This window comes from Falco biarmicus, unplaced genomic scaffold (assembly GCF_023638135.1).
Source record: "Falco biarmicus isolate bFalBia1 unplaced genomic scaffold, bFalBia1.pri scaffold_27, whole genome shotgun sequence".
NCBI classification, from domain to species: domain Eukaryota; kingdom Metazoa; phylum Chordata; class Aves; order Falconiformes; family Falconidae; genus Falco; species Falco biarmicus.
The window spans coordinates 2,073,383-2,096,749 of NW_026611833.1; the positions used below are offsets into that span (position 1 = coordinate 2,073,383).

At 43.7% G+C, this 23,367-nt stretch overlaps 1 protein-coding gene across 4 annotated transcripts; it reads right to left on the reverse strand.

Annotated features, from left to right (window-relative positions):
- Positions 1-591: 591 nt before the first annotated feature.
- LOC130143415 (heat shock factor protein 5-like) lies at positions 592-17,603 on the reverse strand. 4 transcript variants are annotated; one of them, XM_056326110.1, is made up of 3 exons: positions 17,169-17,599; positions 11,694-12,212; positions 592-918 (listed from the first exon to the last, which is right to left on the reverse strand). In XM_056326110.1, the coding sequence occupies exons 1-3, from the start codon at positions 17,181-17,183 to the stop codon at positions 865-867; spliced, it is 588 nt and encodes a 195-aa protein (XP_056182085.1). In that variant the 5' UTR covers positions 17,184-17,599; the 3' UTR covers positions 592-864. The 4 variants fall into 4 exon arrangements, with proteins under 4 accessions (XP_056182085.1, XP_056182084.1, XP_056182083.1 ...); XM_056326109.1 differs by lacking the exon at positions 592-918 and adding an exon at positions 2,215-2,562 and having other exon boundaries at positions 17,169-17,602; XM_056326108.1 differs by lacking the exon at positions 592-918 and adding an exon at positions 5,801-6,996 and having other exon boundaries at positions 17,228-17,603.
- Between the last annotated feature and the right edge of the window lie 5,764 nt (positions 17,604-23,367).

Sequence of the window (23,367 nt, forward strand, 5' to 3'; positions counted from 1 at the left end):
AGAGAACGGATGGAGAGCAGCCCTGAGGAGAAGGACTGTGGGGTGTTGGTGGATGAGAAGCTCAACTTGGCCCAGCAACGTGTGCTTGCAGCCCGGGAAGCCCAGGGCCGGGGCGGGTGGAAACTGGGCTGTAAATCCTGGGCCAGAGTTATTTCCTGCAGCTTAAGTAAACTGCGTGGGTCTGGTGATGTCTGGTCGCTGTTTTTAAACCCACACCCCCCCCAGTTGGTATTTCTAATAACAAAGGGTTAAAAGCCAGCAGGCAGTCCCCGCGGCGCGCAGGCAGCAGGCAGGCAGGTGCGAGCGGAGCCCAGAGCCCCCAGCAGCATCAAGGGCAGCACCCACCGCCGCAGGCAGCGCGGCCGAGCAGAGCGGAGTGTCCGCAGCAGCGCGAGCCCCACGCACCGCCCCCCCGCGGGGAGCCCCCCCCTCGCTGCCACAGCCGCAAACCCCGCAAAGCCTCTGCAGCCGCGCAGAAAGCGCGCACGGGCCGGCACGGTGCTGGGAGCTGCCGCCGCTGCCATGGCTCCCGAAGAGGGGCCAGGGGCCGGGGCGGCTCGTTGCCGCGCAGCCAGGCTCGCCCCTGCAGCCGCCCCGCAGGAACTGGGACATGGCGCAAAGGAAGAGCAGCTGCCGGCTTGGGAACTGCTCTGCCAGGCAGCGGCCGCTGGGTGATACACGTGTCAGCGAGAACCGCTGGAACAGGAAGCAGCTGTTTCTTCCAGCTGTGACACGCTCACCCCTGGTCATCGAGAACACGGAGAGAACACCGATGCGACACCCGTTGCCGTGCCAAAGCTCCATTTCTTGCAACACCGCTACACGTCTGACAAGGGAAGCTAGCTGGCAGCTGCTGCACATCTGTCACCGCCAGAAAGCACCCCCGCTTCCAAGGGGCGTCCACCAGCAGACGGAGATCTAGGAAGAAAAGGGAACGCTGAGTACACAGCAGGGCTCGGGTATGTTTCCCTCGGCAGCGTACAGAGCAACCGCATTTCTGTCGGGCACTACAAAATACGCTTCCAACGGCAGACTAGAACCTGATCACCTGAGGCCGACCCTGCCTGGGCAGGGGTACAACAGGGCACACACGGGAAACCACATCCCACCCTGCTCCCGGTAACAAGACTATCGGTAAAAACACCTTCATTACAGAAGGTGCTACTTATTTAAAATACCTTATTACAAAACATCTTATTACAAAAGTTATTTTTAAAAAAGTAGTATCTTGTTACAAACCACCTTATTACAGAAGTTACTACTGGTTAAGAAAGATGTTATTACAGAAGCTGTAAGGAAAGGTTTCGCCTCAGTTCATCTTACTGCCTGGTGCTCCCTTAGCACGTCCCGGCCACAGCTGGGAGCTACACAAGCCGAGGCGGTCCTGACAGCTTCTCTGCTCCCTTCTCGTGCGTTTTGCTCAGGGCTGGCTCGTATGAACACGCATGAAGCCATTACATGGATGGTTTAGGTGCTCTTCCACATGGATCTCCTGAACACCACAAGTAGAGGATGTGCCCCCTTTATCCTTCAAACAGTATTTTAACATGAACACAAATGTATAGCTATTAAAAACTTAAGATCTGCTATCAACATAAGTACAATCTTCCTCTAAAAGTTTAAAAAATATTTTCAAGACATAATTAGAATGGAGTACTAGAATAATAAATAACTTATCATTACAGATACCATTAGCATCAAAAGGAAATTATTAAACCAGAAGAATTCCCCAGGAACGTAAAAGATCAGCAGCTGTGACATACATCCACTTGCTGGTGAAACAGAGAGCTGGTTCAGGAAGGAAGAAGGTTTCCTGGTTAATCACTTAGAAAATTAGCTCATCTTTCCTTTAGCTGCTCTCCTGAAATCTCAGACCCATTCAGACCCAGAATCTTGCGACTTTCCAATGCTTTTGTTTCATACACGATCCCCAGTAAAGGGCCACGGTACGACTGCAAGCAAAGACAGCGAGAGCACCAACCACCACCTATGCCGAGCATACTGTAGCTCCCAACAACGTTAAATAGATAAATAAATAAGTGAAACAGATTCCTAACAGAGCACTAAAACCCATTTGCTTCCCAGTAAGGATGTCTCAAGAAAGTGTTTAAGGGTTCCTGTAAAGTTCAGACTTTCCAAATCTAAAGAATACAAACAGCTAAGGAATTACTTCATATTAATTACTCTGACCACTCAGTACTTTATAACTTGACAGGTAGAAAATGTAATGAAAGAGGCCTACTGAACAATACCCTACCAAGTTAAAAAGAAAGCAAAAAATAGAGTGGTGTGGGGCTGGTTTTTTTGCTGGTTTTTTGTTGTTTTGTTTGGGGCTTTTTTGTGTGTGGTCTTTGGTGTTTTGTTGGGGTTTTTTGTTTTTTTTTTAAACACAGCTGAAATGATCCAAAGTGGCTGTTGTGGGCAAAGCTCCACGGCTGCTGGAGTCTGACAGGGGAATCCAGCTGGCAGCTGCTGCACATTTGTCACCCACTTCTCACTCTCTTATTTCATCCTCCAGAAAGCACCCCCGCTTCCGAGGTACATCCACCGGTAGACGGAGATCTAGGAAGAAAAGGGAACACTGAGTACGTATCAGTGCTTGGACATGTTTCCCTTGGCAGCATACAGAGCAACTGCATTTCTATCAGGTACTATAAAATATGCTTTCAATGTCAGACTATAACCTGATCACCTGAGGCCTACTGTTTAAAGAAACAGGAATTCTTCCAATTTTTCAAAAATTTAAATATAAAAACCCAAAGCAGATTATAAGAAAAGTGCTCCCATTCCTCAGTGCGTATTATTTAGAAATGCCTTTGCCACCATGGATACCAAAAGCCAAACATTAATTACTATAAGCCCCTGGCAGTATCTACAGAAAGGCCTGACCTGCTTGTGCCATATCCCTTTGTCTACCCAGAAAAGGCACAATTGCCTCGAAGCACACCACAGCCAGCGCCTGGATCCCAGAAAAAACTCGTGGCGTCACAGACAGGACAGACAAGAGGCTCCTTTTTTGACAGTTACGTCGATCCACAGCAACACAGAGATACTTCCCACGTATGGCCAGATCTTGCAGGTCAAGAAAACGAACAAGTACCCCGATAAAGTCACAACAGCGCTACCACTGCAAACATCACCCACAAGAAATTTAACCTCTGAACAAACACATTCACATCTTCCAGCCTCTGTTCGTTCTCTGTACTACAAAGTTCCTGCCCAATAGGCACCACTTTTGCACTTTCTGACACCTGCCTCCTGCCAGAGCAGACTCTGTTGGGAACACATCTTGAAAACGCATAGGGATGGAGAAATGAGGGGGCTTGTAACAATGCACCTCTAAATTATGGCAAGTTAAGACACAGGGTATGATACCCACTCATCCCAAAGAGCAGACTGCCAGGACAGGCAATTTGAAATGCCTTCAATGAATATATAATGACGTCAAGGTAATGGCAACTGAGCTGGAGCAAGCAGCTGCCGCTCGGACTCCCGAGAGCAACTTCGCTTTGGGCTTCACACAGATGTTCAAGAGCTCAGGGCCAGGCCTGTCCCCACATTAACTCTTAATACCTTTGTAGGAAGAGATCTCACTGTGACCGGATAGGAAAACTAAATGAACATTAACAATATTTTTGGCTGGAAGGTGCAATAAACAGTTCAAGGGAACAGATGACAGCATGGGAGACCTTGCCTGAATGAAGATTTGCCCTTAGCAATTGCACCTAGAAATCTATTTACCTTGGAGGGAATGAGAGAGAACACACAGTGACACAACTGCAGCGGCATGGGAGTGGGTGGTACATGTCTAGGGCACCTTGCAGCATAAAAAAGAAAAAAAGTCAGAGACAGTCATCAGATTATTTGCAGGACTAGACGACTCACAGAAAATATATGGTCAGCCATCGAGAAAGAAAGATTTTTTGCTTAATGTCTCAGCATCAGCTTAAATGCTTCAATCCACAAGTAACAAATTCCCCCTGCTCCATTCTGAGATGCCTATTTCCAGAAAGACGGGCTGCAAACAAAAATTCCTCCCATCAGAATCTGGTCCTTCTCCCGTGCTCTTTTAGAAGAGGAAGCACAAGCCACAGATATTAGGTCCAGTACAGCTGTGCTCACTAGCTGAGTGTGCCTGTGGAGCACAATGCAGAGGAGATGGGGAAGGAGACTCAAAGTATGTACAGAGTTCCTCTCAATCCTTTGTGAAGTCCAAAAGGACTCCTGTTGCAAGTGTGTATGCTGCCAACAAAAGCGGACAGATTTATTTCAAAACTCCCATTTTAACAGACAAGCTCAGCTAGAAAGTAGTGGGAAAAGCAGATGCATCATCAGCACCTTCAAATCTATGTCCTAAGAGCGAGCTTGGGGCTGAAAAAAAGCAGTCCCTGAAAGGTGAACTATTCCTTGCACCTCCGTGTGATAAACACGGCAGGAGCTAGAGCACCATACCCATCGCCTCTCAAGAAAAGGAGTGGGAAGGGAACAGATGACACAGCCCGTAATCATTTGCAATGATGTATCTTAGCGCCGAGTTAAGTTCTGCACCCTTTGTAGCAGACTCTGGCTCCCAGGAGGACTCAGAAGTAGTTGAAGAGGAGGGTTCTTCACCCGCTGTGTAGTTAATCTGCATTAATGACATTAACTTACAAAAACCACAGTGGATGCTAAATGTTTGCACAGCTTCAAAAAGGGACTCTAAAAATCAACTGAAGGTTACTGAGGCCTTTTCTGCTTAATGGTACAGAAATGCCGAAGACACTGTTGGAGACAGGACAATGAACTAGAGACACCTTTCATCTAGATTCTGCTGGGCAGAATGTTCTTAAAACTGGTAAACTAGAATTTAGCTGAGAAGGCTGGTTAAATACATTGGTTTTCCATTTGAAGGAAGCAGATAACCCATCTCGGTGATTTATGGTGCTGCAGAGATGGGCTGGCAGCTATGGAGGGAAACCCTGGGGACGGTGTTTTAGGGAAAGGACGCTTGTCTTTTCTTGCTACAGAACAGCTGTGAAATGCAAAGAAGTCCAGTCCACTCTTTGGAGGGAAGCAATGCCTTCTCCACAAAGGCGGGTTTGATTCTTGGTGCGTTTTTACAGATTAACACCTCGGGTTGGGCTCAGAGCTGCTCCCAGTCACTGAAATGTACCACATTATATGGGCTCTCACTGTGTGGTATCTAGAACTTGGTGTCACCACGTAACAAAGAAAAGTGATGTTAAAGAAAAGTGACGTTAACAAAGAAAGTTAACATAGAAAAAAACAGCCTACTGAAATAGATGGAAGAAGAGCCTTTTTCACAGCAGGGTGCATGTGTCAAACTGCAGGCTCAGAAAACTTGCAAAGGAGTGCCCAAAGGAAAACAGGAAAACAGAGAGGACTCCATCACACTCAGAGGGCAAGTTGCCAAGAAACACCTGGAAATCATCGTGATGCATTTTAGCACAGAGAGATTAAAAAAGAAGTTGTTTCCAAAGTCTCACAGAGGACAGGAGGTGCTGACAGACAAAGGTGTAGTCAGAGCAGCAGAAGTCAGCTCGCACTTGAGCCTGCCTGCTTCAGGCTTACAGCTGACATGCAGCCGACAGGCTATGCCAGCTTGGAGGCTTCTATCACGCACCCAACTGACTTTGGGCTAGCTTGAGCCTGATCACGTTGGGCTCAGGTGTGCTGTCTATCTCTACCCTTAACACGCACACCAAGCCCCAAAGGTACAATAGTGGAAATGCAGACCTGGATGACCGTCACATTTCCCAGAGAGTAGACTATGCCATTCGTTGCTAATTAGCGTTAGCATAACAGTGTTTCATCCCTGTGGAACAATCCCATGGGAATGCTTTCCAACATGTTCCTGTACATAACTTTACAACTGGCACGTTAAGCAAATGTTTTGCTTCAGATATGAAAGCTGAGAAGTTTGCTAGTTATCTGTGATACCAGGAAGTAATTGAACAAGAACTCTTGATTATGTGTTTTAAACAAAAGCTTGTCTTCTTTCAAGGTGGCATCCCACCTTTTTTCTCAGCTTCCTGACAAAAAGACTTTATTCCTTACTTAAATGTTTGAAACTGATGGGCATTATGAGCTGAACTATTAACTAGCATCATGATCTGGAATCTAGAAACCACCCTTTGAAGTGAGCAACAGCTCTTCAAACCCCACCATCGGCTCTTTGATGAACAGCTGTGAGGGAAACAGCTTCTTAGAGACTTGCAGGCTGAACCAAATTCCCCTCTAGAATGGATCCCAAGTACTTTTTGTGTCCTCTTATGTCTCTCTAATCTGTGGGCATTTAGGTTTTCCCTTCAGTTACTAGATTTGTGAAGTTTTTAGCCTCAGATACTCTGCGGCTTGTTTTTCTCATGTGCTTCAGGACACTACCAGACTGGTACAATGTGTTAAGTGATCTGAGACAAAGAGTTCAGACTTCTACACTAGCTTCATCAGTTTGGTGGGTTTTGCCCCTGGAACTTCCATAGTTACCTCATTACTCAGTGTCTCCTTCACAGCACTGTCGCCCTCCAGCGAACACGTCTATGGACTTAATCTCAATATTGTGACATCCAGGTTTCTGGCACAACTCCCAGAACTTCAAGTTTTATTTACTTACATAATTTATACCCTTTCCCACATCAGAGTAATTAGCATAAGTGTCTCTATTGAAGTGTGTTGATAAGTACACTAAGAGGTTGTACAAGTTTAGTATTTTAACTGAAGGAACAATGAGGTATTTACACGGCAGACAACAATTCTTCTACTCTCCCCTTTCTGTAATAGTTAGTTTCAGAGTAGCTGTCACCGTAATCTCTGAGAAAACGTAGAATCTTTCTTACCAAGAGAGTTGCCTGTGTCTGAACTGCGTCTTTTCCGGGAGAAAGATTTTACAGATGAATCTGTCTGTTCTACAGATTCGTTCACAGGCTCAGCTCCTGAAGTGAATTGTCTCTCTTCTGTCTCCGATGCCCTGGATTCACTTTTAACACTAGTATTCTCCTTAAAAAAACACAACACAACACCAAAAGAAATAAAACCAAAGATCACTCAATGTTATCTTATAATAAAACTAATATAAAACCAATAAAACAAAATAAAAGCTATTCTTCTCCACTCCAAAAGGGCACCTAACAGGTGGTGAACACTGCCTAGACAGTTGACATAGTGTTTTTAACTCAGAATTAAGGTTGCTAAATTGAAACAACCTCTTACAAAACATCATATTAAGCAAAATATGAGATCAGAAAACTAGAATACACAAAGTTAGGGTACATGTCTCCACAGTCTGAACTTTTCCCTCAGTTATTAAACTAGCTAGAAGAAATAAGCTAGAAGAAATACAGGTGCACTCATTCTTACCAGCATGTGTAATAATAACGACAGATCTAGCTCAAACAACTTGGCAGAGCTGTGTGATGCAGAACCACACGTGAACCACACATTTCTGGTTGGGAATCTCACCCCACCCCATCCAGTCATTAAGACATTAAGTTATAACGTGTTGCTTGCTTTTTAGAGCCCTCTGCTGCTGCTCTACATGTATTTTGCAGGCAACCATTTGGCAAACTGGTACATTTCCATGATCATGTGGCAAAAACCTGTAGCTTAAAAAAAAAAAAAAAAAGGCCCGAACAACCAAGTTCTGTTTCATTTTCACTGAGGCAGTACAGGCCCAAAGTTAAGCACCTGGAATCTACCTTTAGACAGAAAAAATTTCACAGTATCACCTGTTCTAGAATAGTCATCTCTTCTGCAAATATCTTATCCATCAATAACCTAAAGATGAATGACTGCTCAGAGCCTGCAATGTTTCCTTCTATTAAGGGGAAAAAAAGCTTTTGAAAACCATTATGTGTGAGTTTACAGAAGACAAGAGGTCACACTTGGTAATAAGATAGTCTTTCCAAAAATCACGCTCACCACCTTGAGTCTGTCATTACTCAATGTTGAGTATATAACAGGCTATGTGTATACGTATCAATAGAAACACACATACATTGCTTGACAAAGTTGTATAATAACATCCAAAAAGGCCTGTGCAAATACAGTAATGGAGTACTCCAGGGAGAACTAGTTCCCTCCCACACACCTCCTGCACTTGCTGGATACCCATTTGACTCGTTTTTTCCTCTTTGAAATGTGCTGTCTGGATGTACTGCTTTAGTACTGTTAACAAGGCCACGTGAAAAACACGTGGCTAGCAGTGCCTTTTGTCTGATGTCTGAACCACAACTCCTTCCCAGGCACAAAAACAAAGGCGGCAGGCTGGCTGTAGGTCACTACCTTCACCAGCTAGAATCCAAGTCTCACGAGTGATGATGACCTCTCTATTCCTGGTGACATTTCCATAATAGCAAGTTCTAGAAAAATCAGTGAGCAGCCTTCATCAAGTAGTGCGAGAAGGGAAGATTTCTCAGGTAAGCATTCTAAACCGGATATTCCACCGGACAACTGCTCTAGAAACAGTTCTGCAAACTTCATTATTTAAAAAGAAGGGACTAATGAAGAGCAATACCAGGCAGGGGATGTAGAAACCAAATTGCAGTGTTTGATAAAGAAAAAACAAATAACATGCATATTGGGATCACCATTATTAAGAAACTGTTACTAGCCTACGTGGTGAAAGTAGTCTAGACACTCTAACTAGCAGTTCTGCAAAGGACCTGGGGATGCTGCAGTGCCCAGTAAGGCTAACGACACCTTGGGCTACACCGGGACGAGCGTGGCCAGCAAACTGAGGAAATTTCATTCCCCCTCACTGGTGAACCTGTACTTCCAACGCTGTGTCCAATTTTAACCCTTACAGCTGCGTGTGAGGAAACTGAAGAGCAGTCATACTGCACAGCACCCCTTTCAGATTTCTTTTTATCACTGTGTTTATAGAATCTTACACACCAACTCTTCAGTAATCTAATGTAATAGGTAATAACACCATTTTCAGCCTAACAGCATCAGCCTAGCCCACACAAGTCTGGTTCCCAAGCTATCCCTTTTTTTTATTGTTTGGTCTTTTAAGCGAACATGTTTCTGACCACGGATTCACCGCACCTGTGGACAGACCCTCCACTCAGGTCTGATACTCTGCAACTTCAGAGTCCAAAACATTGTTTGGCGGAGAATCAAGCAAAGCTACCAAAGCTGACAGACGTGAAAGTTTTGCCTTTTCACTTCAGTTACTGAAAAACGCCAAAACTGCTGCATCTCACTACTTACACGACTTACGAGACACTGACTGGACTATACCTATACCCAGCTGGAACCATGATGGGAAGCTGAGGTACTAAAATTAGCAACTCGCATGAATGGGGTTTGCTGGATTCACCTTCCCCAAAGAAAGCAAGCGTTTCAGCCTTCACATAGGTATGCTGCCAAGGAGACTGAACGAAATCGGAGGCAAATTCCTCCTGATCAAGCATTACAGAAATGTTCTATTTCCACTTTAAGAAGAAAACAAAACATTTCTTAGGAGTAGGAGTGGAATAAGAGATGCCCATTGAAGGCCAAAGCCTCTAAAAGTCTAGGACAGAAATTCACTGAGGCTGAGAGGACAACGCTGGATCTGAACTGTTGAATGTACTAACTCTTTTCATGTAAAGAGCTGCTCTTTAATTTGCTGTCTTTTAGGAAATCGGGAAAGCAGAATAAAGCAGGTTTCTACTAAACTGTTACTTCTATGAGGAAGACAGTTCAAGGCTCAGTGCTGGTCACAAGAGTAATTAAATGCTGGGAAATACTGTGAACGAAACAGAAAACAAAACAGTACCAGCTTGGTCAAAAGGTCCCGTATGCTAAAACCGACGGTTTCAAGGGCTGACTTCAGTCCACAGAGCAGAAACCCAGGATGAAGTACACAGTATCATCGCAAGTCCTCGGGCTGAAAGTAGCTGGAATGTGTAAGCAGGAATGCCCTGCTCTGTTTGCGCTCCTTGTTCTTGCTCTTCCCTACACATCAGGTTACAGCGGTTGTTTTGAGACTTGACACTGGGCAAGACAAACCTTTGATCTGACCCAGCAGAGCTGTTTTGATGCTCTTGTAAGAACAGTGGAGGAATTTGCTCCCCCTCTGCTCGTATAGAGAGGAACAGAGCGGTCTTCTGTGCACGCCCACTATTCTGTCACAAGCTTGCTCTAAAACACATGGTACCAACAGCCGCTGAAAGCCTGAGTGCTTCCAGATTCAGGGATGAGGAAGAAAACTGTGCTGGAGCCTGATGTGAGGAGTACAGGCACAGAAGCCTCCTCTGGAGAGTTCTGCACCTGCCATGACCCCAGGCTCTGGACAAGTAGGGTGTTAAGTTAACCTTCCCTCTCCCAAGTTTGGGAGGAGGAGACTAGTTGAAGAGTAGTTCTAACAGAAAGAGGGAATCTGTCAAACAAAACGCTGAACAGTCCCTGAATTGCTTTTCAATTGCTCAAAAAATGAGGCCAGTTATTTAACCCGTTACAGTCCAGGACCAACATCAGGATTCTCACAAATATACAAAACCTCCCTCCCAAACAACTACGTGGTTCGTGTGCTTAATTCCCCCAGTTCTTGACAAGGAGGTTCGGGTCACGGACTCCAAAGGCCTTCAACAAGGGACAACCTATCATTCTAAAAATGCAGTTCAAAAATTCTCAAAACTGACAACATTTAAAGTGCGGTCAACACTTAATATAATGAGTGGGCACCAATTAAGGAGTGCTGCCAACTCTATGCACTAGCGCAGGGATGTGCTCTTCCCTACACGGTACTGAGCAGAACAGTCTAGTCTAGGCTTGAGCTATGCAGAGGCTTGATCAGAATACACAGCCCTTTCTAGAAAGATACCCAAGAGGAAGATGACTAATCTTTATAACGCTGAAAGCAACAATGGGAGGTTTGCGCCAGCTGATGATTTCCGATCTAGAAACTTCAGTGAAGGCGTCAAGCTACCGACAGAACAATAAAACAGTAGCTTCAATGCACACACAAAAATGAGATTGAGTGCCTACATGCAAGGTAGGTCTCATGCAGCAGAAACAGATGCAGTCAATCTCCTGAGCTTACCTTGTTTTCAAAACAAAACACAAAAAAAAAGCAGAGCACACATTTGCTGCCTTAACAGAGTAACATCTAGAATGCCCCTCACCCCTCATGAGACTTACAATTTTACATACCGGGAAGACCAGGTACAGGTAGACCGAAGTACAATTACAACTTGTTGTACACCACAAGGTATAAATCAATGAAGATGCTTTATACCAGTCAAATGTCAATAAACTATACTTTCCACAGAAAACAGAACTTACAACTATTTATCAGAAACAATCTAACCGTTTATCTAAATTTAAGCAAAAATCTGCCTCCAGCAGCAATTCTCAAAATACTCTTCTTTGTTGGAGATTAAAGATGGTATGTTACAACCTAAAAAAGCATCCACTTCATCACCACGAATACACCTGCACTACGCATGTTTCCCATGCAAATGAACACCCTAACTTGGCCAACAGGCTGACACATGTCATGCTCATTAACATGGGAAACATGGGATACTTTTTCATTCCGTCTTCTTTTTTATATCTTGCTTTACCAAGCAAACCCTTCACTGTCCATTAAAAGCCTTCAGTTCTTAAGCAGGCAAGAATATTGAAAAGCTACCGGTCCAGACCCTAGCATTACTATCAAATATAGTTAGCTCAAGAAAGATGTTGGTTTACCTCCCCTTACCCCTTACCTGCTCTGGACTGAACAATTCTTCCTGAAAAAACATGAGGGAGAACTCAGCTGGGCGGTGATCTGGTTCTTTGCTCCGTTTTTCATCTGCTTCCTGTGTGGTCAGAAGTTCTTGTAGTATTTTAGCAGCAGCAGCAGTTTCCATAGACAGAGTGGTATCAGCAGCACAAAGAATGTCAGAAGGCTGTAATGGAGACAAATTCAGTGCTCCATCTGCTGCCACCAGAAATGATGTGTCTGAAGTTACAGGAGTGAGACATTCCAGCTGGCTTTCCTCAGTTGAAGAAGGTGTGTAACTATTAACAGGCGGTGCCTGATTTCCATTAAACTCCAGGATCGAATACTGGCTCTCTACAGGTGCCACTCCCACCTTTTCAGCTTTGCAGGATGAATGCACCTCAGCGGCAACCTGAAACATGGCTTCAAGACTGACTTCTGCCTTCTTGTTTTCTTCAGATATATTACATAGCCAGTCAGACAGCATCAGTTCAGCTTCGTAAGATGACTGCATTGGAGGATTCTGGAAAAAACAAAATGCAGTGAACTTGTGTATCAAAAAATTACCGTGACAGGATGTGTATTGATTCTGTTTATCCATTTATCCAAAAGCTTGAAAGATTGTCCGTTATTCTCAGTTAAAATAGCAAGTTTAACCAGAAGAAAAAAGAAAAAAAGCTACTGCTTTGTCTTGGTTTTCATTAACCACCTTACTCTTGGCACGCTTCCTTTCTTCTATTCATGGTCTATCCTGGAGAGAAGGTTACTTACTAGGAGCTGGTGTATGCCTGCAGATGCATTGTCTGCACACCCTTTGCACCGCAGGTGTTAAATATACCCAAGCATTCAAATCAGAGACTTCTGGTCTTAGTAGGACCTGTGGGGGTACAGTAGAACCACCCTCTTCACGTGCCACATACATAATAGAAAATGAGAGAGAAAATCCACCCGCCTTCAGTTCCTTCTGAAACTCAAGCATTCCTGTTGTTGTAGTATAAAAAAATCAGTATAAACCACAACATTTTTAAGCAAAAGAAAAAGGTCCACGTGCTGTAAATGTGCATATGGACAACACAACTTGAGGAACTCACCGCTTCTTAACCAATAATACCATTTTCCTCCTCAAGCAATTGTCCATAGGCCCATCTACACAAGGGGTGCCCCCCAGGAACGCCCCAGTCCCAGGATGAGTGGGAGTTCAAATACCGGTGAAAGCAAATACTGCAAAACTGCCCTGCCTGTCACAGCCTCACATCTGGACTCTCCTGTCATGACAGGGTCCCACAAAGGCACAACTCAAAGTCTGCATCGATCTGCATAAAAACCCGACAGAATTTCAGGTCAGAAACCCTTCTTGTAGAACCTACAGAGACTGCCTTTGCCATCACAGATCAGGTCTGAACACTACTAAAATTTTTCACTGTAATGACATCACAGGATGACAGGACACAATCAGCAATCCAGTGATGATTTTTTTAGTAGCATTCCTATATATCGAATAACCTTTAAAACAGAATGAAGACAATGAAAGAGTTTTTCCAAAGCAGCAAGTCCTACCCAAGTGAAATGATAGATGACATTTTAACAGCCAGTGTCTGTACTGCTACTTCTTCTGGAGGTGACTCAGTCAAAGGACACTAGAAGGGTCATTTCTTCTGACAAATACAAGTCATACAATGATGTTGAACAGAAACTCAGGTCTATTTAAAATACAGCCTTCTTTTGGAAGAGATCCAGTATGAAGGAGCAGTCCTTAGTGCCTGACTATCCTTAGACCTTCTAGCTGAGGTCATGGTTAATGAAAAGCTACTTCCAGAGATGAGTAAATTAGAGAACAGGAAGCTGCAGGATCACCTACTAGGAAAGCCGTATCAGATCAAATGCCAGTGAAGGACTTGGTCTCTCCCTGATGGAGATACCACAAAGAGATGAGATCCTGCCTCCCGGGTGTGTGAAGGCAAGTCCTAGTGTGGATTCGTGTAGATGTGCCAGTTTGCAGATAGCCACAAACTGTGGAGGGTGGGGGGAAACGGAGGGGGAAATAAAACCTGGAATTTGAGAAATTTAGGTTAAGTTAAGCAAAATCTTTTCATTAAAGGCTAAGCCACCTTTATGTTTTTATGAGATAGGTTCAAACATTATTCCTCTCATTTGATTTTTTTTTCAGTTCTATTTTTTTAAAATGTTAATAAGGTGTTTCATTTCTGTTGCATTGCTTGTTTAGTGTCATAAGTAGTCAGGATTCTAAGTAAGATCTGGGTTACCAAACCGTCCAGGAATAAGATCATCCCTGCCAAAAACCAACCAACCAACCCACCCATACTGAAGCTTTTTCTGCCTCTTCTTAGGGGACCTCAGCTTGAAGCTGTTACAGCACATATTGTCCTCTTGGATGCACTACAGGATCTCGTGTGTATTTCCAACAGGAAAAAGGGGCCACGCAAAGGTACAATTTAAATCCTTTTAGTTCACCTGGAGAAGGATGGGGGGGAGGCAGCAACGAAACAAGGAAAACTGATAAAAGATTGAGAAGTCAGGGCCTGAAAGACTAATAGCTTGCTGGTCATGCAAGCTCAAGAGGAAAAATGGTCTAACTTAGCAGAAGTGGTGAAAGAGAAGACGGGCATTTCACTTATAAGATTAGTGTAGCGTGTGCAGGAATTAAAGCACAACCACACCTTTTCAGGGACCGCTAGGACTACACAAATCTGGCTTGAGTGCTTGGGCAATCGGAATTAGTTCAGACTTGATTTCTTTTTGAAATAACATGGCTGATTATCATTCCTTATTACAAATAAAAGCAAACTACTTAGGACTGCTTTTAAGGTCAGAAAGTTCTTCTTTTTTCTTGCACGTTTATTTCTTCCATTTCCCGTTACCTCTTGCTTCAGTTCCACAAGGAAATACCGACAGCTTAATAACCACGGTAATAGCAATAATCAAACGGCAGGGCTGCTATTAAAAAAAACAAAACGAGGTGGGGGCAGGAAAAAAAAAATTTTAAAAAATCGCTGAAATCCAATATGTAGCCTCAGTTCACATCTATGATAAAGCAGCGGGGAAGTATTGAGCTAATGGTTGTGAGCTGCCAGCACTGCTGTTGCAGAAGATAGCAGGAGGTCTCTCAAAAGACTCATTCCTACCCAAGGATACTGATTCATCACACTAATCCAAACCCCACTTAAGAGAACCCTAATGAAAAATGGGTAAGAAGTTGTACCTGAGCTCCCTGTTTTGTAACCAACTGTGATGAGAGTGTAATACAAACCTCTGAAACCCCGATTTCAGAAACCTGGTGAGATACACCATCATCAGCCACCATGTCTGGGTATAACCACCTATGTCCCCTTGCCATTCCACGCAGTAATTCTCTGTAGCTTTTCCTGGAGAGCAAACTGCAGCCAACCAACCAGTTAGTTACCGGCCTGGTCTGCCCATGTTCCAGGCAGGGTCACCTAACACTTTCAGCAGCTCAGGTGCGTACTGTACAAGCCCAGCAGCTGGCCTCCAAGACCCAGAAACTCCACCTGTCTTAAATCTCTCCTAAACTTAAAAGTGATGCTCTCTGCAAGACCCAGTAAGGAACAGCACAAGGTTAGGCTTCCTTGTCCGAGAGTGCCAGCTTTTCCTTCTGAGACCACAAAGCACCGTCTGGATCCAACAGAAACGGGGCTGGTAACCAGCTTGCTGACTGCTAGTGCGCCGATACGGTTCGCTGTCTTCGGGACTGGCCCGGCAGTTTCGTATAGGCTTTGCCACTCCTATCTAGCAGCACACAGCAGGACCAAACAGCCTAAAACGCCCCGCAAACCACGCTTCAACAGCATCGCACTGAATTCCTGCAACTGGTGGAAGGTATTGAGTGGAACGATAGGAAATATACCATGCAATAGTTCTATTTTTTGTGAAGAACAATAAAAATGCTTAGTCAGCCAGGGCTGATGAATTTTACCGCTTTTGAGGATTTGTGCAAGTGGTTACTGATGGATGATCAATACACCAGCAGGGCAGGATGCTCAATACTGCAGCTTGCCACATCCCCCAGCAGACGTTTGGGGAAGTATATGCCCCAAAGCACACAAAAGGCAAACTGATTATTCCCCACAGCTCAGCAAGAACCGCAGGCAAACTGCTGTCTTCTGTACCACCTGCACAGCCTGTCACCACGTTCCAGGAGAAATGACCTATGCTATGCTAAGACTCGGAAATCTCTAGAAGTCCCGTTGATCCACGCGGTACGATAGCTGTGTTACCCTGCTCAGAGACAGCCGGTTACTGACCTGGTGGAACTGATACAGGGCACTGCTCGCCTTTGGCCTTCTCACGCAGAGGATCGCCTTCCCGCAGTCTGCCCAGATGCTCGGCAGCTTTTTGCTGGGGGTTTCCAGGAAACAAAGCAACCACTAGCAAGTGGCCTAAAGCTCTTCTGACTCCACACACTGCCCACGGACTCGCTTCTCCAAACAACTGATTTTTAATAGACCCTTTGGACTGTATATTATCCTTCAATCTAGCCACAACACCACCTTTGACAACTCCTTTGGAATGATTTACTACCCCATGGATCTCGGCCTTCCGAGATAAGCTATTTAATTGTGACTGCCCATCGCTCAGACGGATCCTCATGTCCTGGATGAAAAAAGCAGCTCACAATGAAAGTGAGAGGACAAAGATGCACTGTGCGAAAAATAAATACTACAATATCGACGGCATGACTGGCTGTTGGCTATTTATAGCCTTACACTAACGTGTTATCCTGGCCATAACCTGCCCATCTTGGATAAGCTTATTTTTTAAAAGAAGTCATGAATAAAAGAGAAAGGTTGATATTTGCAAGACAGGAAACTGGATGATCAAGCTTGGGTAGGTCAACCCTTTTTCAACACGCATAAGCATAACTTGCTTCGCTTGTCCTCTGTGAGGGGGAAAAAAGTATATGCGTTATGCTGTAATAAAAAAGGAAGCTCTTGCATTTTTACTTCAGATCTTCTGATATCTGATAAGCCAGGCCCTCCAAATAAGGCGCAGTTTCCACTAAAATTACATAAAGCATTTACAGGAAGTACTGGAGTTATCTTTAATAAGAGATCTCCGAGGTGGGGCCCATTCCACAAAGTCACCTTAGTTTTTCTCGTTCATCAAATGAAACTCAGGACTGCAGGAATCTGAGACAAAGAAGTGGAGCTGCTTCTCAGTATTTTCATAATATTAAAGAATCTCTTTTTGTCCAGGCAAGAGCATTCTTCCAATACAAATGCAGGCTCATTAACTAAAAGTGATTCTGGTGAAGTCAAGCAAAACCACTCCACTGATGAGGACACCCACTATGCTGCTACCCTGAAACCCAACCTGAATTACAAAACTACCCGTTTAACATTCAGTGGTTCTTTGAAATAGGTATTTGTAAACCACATCACTTTCACTTTATCAAGCAGATCAATTTTCAAATTTATATCCTTAATTTCACAAGTGTATAAACCTGCAGTTCATTCATACAGTCTCCTTCGCTTTCACCTCCTTTCAGTAGGCTACGCTCACCTGGACAAAGCTGTCGTGGGTGCACGCTGAAGCAGCAGGACCAGCACAGCCAGCCAGAGGATCTGTGTGGGCTGCTGCTGAACAGCTCTGCGGTGTGGCTGCAAGAATTCAAACCCAGCTATCAGACTGCCGGAACTTGTGTCTGGTGTGCAGAGTTCTATTGCTTACTTTGATTAAACATTTCAATAATCACACAGTAAACTACATTCCAGAAATTTATTGTTACCTCCCAAGTCATTTTAAGACCAATTTCTTAACCTTAAAAATATTTAAGATATGTATAGATATATTAAAAATATATATTGTAAAACTGGTAACACACACACATACATGCAGAAACTTCATAATCAGAGTCTTTTGTGTCTTAGTATCACCTCTCTGATTTGGCTGCTTGAGTTTCTTGTCACAATACACCACAGAAAGCGTATTCACATAGCTGAGCCTAGGTGCTCACACACACTTGTGACCATGTGAATTTTAAGACTTACAAAGAAAATGAATTCTCTTAACCAAGAGTGTATCATTCCGAAGAATATCATGACTACTCCTAAACTACCACTCACCAGAAAGGTCTTCATAGGTAAATGAACCCTACAGGCACAGACGTGTTCAAAAGGCGCGACTGGACTTGCACTGTCAGGTGGCACCAATAACTAATATTTCTCACATGGTCTCCATGACTGATTTTTCATTATTAGACACTCTCTGATAACAAAGCTTCAACGCATTTCTTTGATGCGATTCTACTACTGTCAAAGGTTTTGCAGACAGTTGAAAGTAAACAGAACTAAATCCTTAAACTAATTATGGTCTAAGGCTAGTGGGGAAAAACTTAGATGAGCATATTTTATTTTACTGACTTTTCAATAAGAATCATAATGAAAAACCAGGAAAACCTTTTTGTCATGGAAGTTAACAAACAAGTTTGAATACACACAAAAAGAAATCTTTTGACAAAGTTCTACTTTGATTTTATTTAATGGGACTTCAAAAGTGAAATGAAAAGAGTCAAGAATAAGATTGAACATACATTCTTCAGTTCTCTCACTTATTAAATACGTATCTTAAAATTAACTATCACTTTCCAAACAAACTAATCTTACTGCTGTGCTCTCATGATGAAGGAAACCACTTTTTCATGTGGACATCTGAAGAAACACGCTTTCAGCATGCTGTATGTTATAATAGACAGAATTCTGTATGTTATAATATACAGAAGAAAGGATAGCGGAGAGATTAAGAGATACACAGGCACAGAAGTAAAACCACTGAGACAGTCCTAGAGTGAGAGTGAAAATTAAAAGATTTATCATACTCCAGTGAAATGTCACTTACGCTCTCAGAAACGCTGATTAATTCACTGGAGTTTTCGAACGCCTCAGACTCCCTAAGTTTCTGTATTTTAGTTTTGATTACAGCTTGCAAAATTTGGTATGTTTTCACCGCGTTCTCACACCCACCTCCCACCCCAGAAGATTCTACCTGAGCAACATAGCCAAGTTATCCTTTAAACTTAAAGCAACGAGCGTCATCCAGCGAGAGAGATCTCCATATTCATGTCTAAATCTACGCTGGTCTCCCTCAGCTCCCCTACAGGCAGTACTTCAAAACAGGCACTTCCAGGACACCAGTAATCTTACCCCAAGACAAACTCTAAACCGAGCAACGTGAAATCGTACCTGAGACGCCCCTTTCCTTCCCTTGACTACGGAAGAGGGCTGGGGCCTTAGCTGAGACAGAGACAACTACAATTCATCATGATGAGTTTCAGCCTATGCTCTGTAACCAACAGAAACGCAAAGCGGGGACCACCTCCCACCTTAATGAAGCAAGTATTCTGGATGAGGCTTGGAGCTACCTGGTCTAATAGAAGGTGTCCCTGCCCACGGCAGGGGGGGGACCTTGCTGATCTTTAAGGTCCCTTCCAACCCAAACCATTCTGTGATTCTCAGGACACCTGCTCCTGGGAGAAGACTTAATAGTTAGCAGCTGGTGAGGCAGGCTCCACACTCTGGCCACCACAGTAATCTTTGCATAAGGAGCACGTGGCAGAAGTTGCCTGTCTCAAACATTTAAGTGTGTCTACAAGAAATGCCCAGCTCCTCAGAACCCTTCCTTGACAAAAATGACGTTATGGAAACTGTTGATTATTGTCTGAAATGCTCTCAGCAGAGGTCTCAGAAGACATGCACAAAAGATGTAATGACTTCACTGTGTAGGATTTCTAAACAGGGATAGCTAGCTGTCTCTGTGAAGGTGCGGCTGCCAAAGGAGGAGCAGGCAGAAGGAAAGAATAATAACTGAGCTTTAGTTTGTTCAAGGAAAGGGTCACTGTTCTGAATTTCAGAAGTTTTACGGAAATTAAACAAAAACACCACAAAACCACAACAAATACACCACCACTCCCCAGAAAATACCCTATCACGTGATTTTTCCAATTCAAGGTAAGGGCAAGGAAAAGAACAGTAATTTGCTTCGACTCCTCTTCTGAAGAATAAAAACACTTAACTGAGACTGATTTATTTTGTAATCAAGTGATTAAGTGAGACTGAAAATTACGGCAGAAATAATTTAGAAAAAAAAAAGGAGCCAAGACTTTTGTACTTTCTAGTCTTCAGTGCATAAAAAAATACAACATAAAGAAGCTAAGCAAGAAAAAAAAAATAGATACAAAAATAGTATGAGCAGAATGAAATATTCTACACCAGGAGTCCTCAAACTACGGCCCACAGGCCGGATATGGCCCCCCAGGGTCCTCAAACCGCCCCCCGTATTTACAGAACCCCCACACCACCACCACCCTGCCGGGGGTTGGAGGGGGAAACCAAGCAGCCGCAGATGACTTCCGGCCACCTAATCCGCGCGCCGGCCCCCTGTTTAGAAAGTTTGAGGACCCCTGTTCTACACAATACGTTTGACTGATCTTTAAGGTTTAAAACCTTAACCTGGAAAAACATGAGACCAAGGCCTAGGATACTACTTCTTAACAAGGTCTCGGTGCTTTAATATCATTGTCCAAGTTTTGCTTAATTGAAAAAACAAAAATGAAAGTTAGCCTCACACCGACTAGTTTTGGACAAATGTTTTTCTCCTCGCCCTTTCACCTCAACAGAAAGGCTATCCAGAAAATCACCAGGGGACACGCAAAATCTGGAGGAAGGACACGAATAGCAAACAGAAACTCCTTTTGCTTTAAAGGTCCATCTTCCTTTTAGACTTGACACTTTCTAATTCTCACTTGAGATATACACATGGCAGAGTATTATAGAAAAATATTTGAAAGTCTCACTTTAAAATCTATTTTTGAAAAGCAAATGCAGAAATTTTTTTCCATACCTGTTGGACAGCAGGTTTGTGAGTACGGCACTGAAGATGCAGAGCTGCTACAATTTGCAATGGATGCGGCAACGCTTTGAGTCCCTTGCTGAAGTGGCAGAAGAGAAGCCACAGGCTGGAGTGTGTACGTGGCTCCCGTTGGAAGCGTCTGGAGTACCGGAAAGGCAGCCCCTTTATCTGGAAAAGCTGGGGAAGCCCCTTGCCCTGGCAGCAACCCAAGTGGTCCCTGCTGGATCCAAGTGGAAGGGACTGGAGTCGGACCTAATCTTTGTGCTGGTGAAGTGCTGGGGGCTTGGCACGAGGTTGCCGTGTAGGAGTAAGGAGGGAAAACACCTTGACCGTAAAGTTGATGAAACTGTCCTACAGTCAGCAGTCCTGCAGTGGGTACAAAATAAAGCGAAACAAGTGTTAAGGAAAGGAGTTTTCACAGGCAAAGAAAGGCAATATGAGGAGCCAAGGCTCTACAACATGATTTGGGAAGACTACCTTTGCTCCAGCGTACTTAACCCAGAAAGGAGACTGTACTCTTAGACCCGAGCATGCAGTAACTGCTGTGCGGCACACGAGTGAAGCGCCAACACAGGTGTCTGCGTAGCATTCAATCTCCTTAAACTGGCAGTAACGAGTTACCCATATTTAGAAATGTGCTATAAATCAAAACGTGTAGTAACTTACTAAACCAAACAAAAGCAATTTTGAAAGTACTGTGTGTTAAATCAGACAATACATTTTAAAAAAGGGACATCATAAAGCAAGATTTGACCAAACTCCACTACTGACAGCTCACAAACAGCTAAGGGAAGGGCAATGTCAAAATCCTCCAAAGGACTTTGCAAGTACTTTATGACAAGTCATTTATTTGGTCAAGAAAAAAATTTCAAAGCCAATTTTTTCTCAGTCAGCTCAACTAGTTCAGTGCAGACTAAAATATCCCAGACTTTCCCATTTTGTTATTTCCTAGATAGTCCTTTTATTCTTCTTTATTATTTTATAGTTTCCTCTCTCAGACAGTTACTGTTTCATGAAATGGTATTTGCTTTTATACCATGACAGCCCAATTTCTGTTTTGGTGACTTTGTGGAAACACTGACAGTAACACCGCAAATGCCTGTGCTCATTGATTTCTCTAAGAACTACTGCATTTGTGACTCCCCTGCAGGATTGCATTTAGCCATGAGAATTACGAGTTTCAGGATGGTTCACATCAATAGGGTTGATCTAGAAGCCAGGCTTTCTCAGACCTGTAGTTTCCAATTCTCACTCAAAAGGACTTTTTTTAAAAATAGCCTCACATTTACCTCTTGCACTCCTCTGATGAAAACTAATTCAAGAAATCAGTAACATACAGTCATTATTCTGCAAGTTCACATTTAACCATTAAGAATCACTAAATAAATACCAGCTGACCCTGAAGATTTGCTAAGACTTAACGTATAGGACCGTTTATTTCCTGTTCAGTACTTTCACCATTTATAAACAGAGAAGGAACAGGGGTATGAAAATCCTTTTGTTTATATTTTACCTTTGGATAGGGACATGAAGATTATCTAGTTCTAACACATACACAAGACACCACAGGATGCCAAGTTACCCACCTCCCGTTGCTGTCCAGGAATTGTTCCTGAATGTTTAACACAGCGTTACATGCTGCAAGACATTGGGAACAGACTGACGCTTTGCAAACACAAGTATCTCTTATCTATCAAATTACCTCACATTTACAGCAAAGACATGCCGCTGAATAGTCAGTACAGAGCGCAACAGTGCATTGTCAGCCTGTCAGAACTTGACTGCATAGAAACCCCAGTGTTTTCCTTGTTCGTCTTTCTAGAAAATGAGACTCCTAGAGCAAAAACTCTGAAATTGCAGCCATCAAAACAGAGGACAAAAAATGAACAGGTCATCTCTTTCTAATAATTTCCTTTACCAATGGTCTGCATTACATCAAACCACATGTCACTGAAGTCTGCAATGACTCATCTTAGCGTTAACAACGTCAACATCAAGTCATTACTTTAAATGCTTCCTAGCCTCCCTACTGAAATAAGTTCCATCCCTTCTCCGATGCTTCATTTTGTTTTCTTGGTATTGCACGTGCAGTTCCACACACATCACGGAAAACACCACTTGAATTAGATGACAGTCCCTACCCTGACACAGTAACCACGAGCATGGTGATACCCTACTCTGCTCTAAATGCCAGCCGGTGCTGCAGAGAGCAGTACCGTCAACTGCTTCTCCCCTTCCCCTGGTCGCACAGTCCTGACGCTCCTCCTACACCGCGCCTTACAGCTCTGCACCTACGGGGTGCATCACCCGGGTCCAGGAGCCAGCCACAAAAAGGCTGTTGAAGTCTTCTCCGATCGTTGCGCTGAACCAACATGTTGCTGTATCAGCTGCAAGGAAGATGACAGTTAACACGCCACCAAAGGAATGGGAAGCAGGAGTGCTCTTCTGGCAGCAGCCCACAGTTAGAGCAGCCCAAGAGCACTGCAAAGCAAGATATTCACATCTGCCTTACACAGCGCCAGCTACAAAGCTTTCGGGCCGATACAAAACGTGTGGAATAATCCTGAGGGCTCAGACTTGTCTTGGGAAAACTCAGATCCTCTCAAAGAGGGTTAGAAAGAAAGAAAACACGTTCTAGGGCTTTTCAGCAGTATTATTTTCTAATTAGCTCTCACCTACTCTTGCAATCCGTTTTAAAAACTTGTGAATTCTTTTTCAGGAGACAACCGACAAAAATCTTACTACCAGGTCTTGCCTCCTTTGCACAAAACTAACAGGATGCTCTAGTTATCACT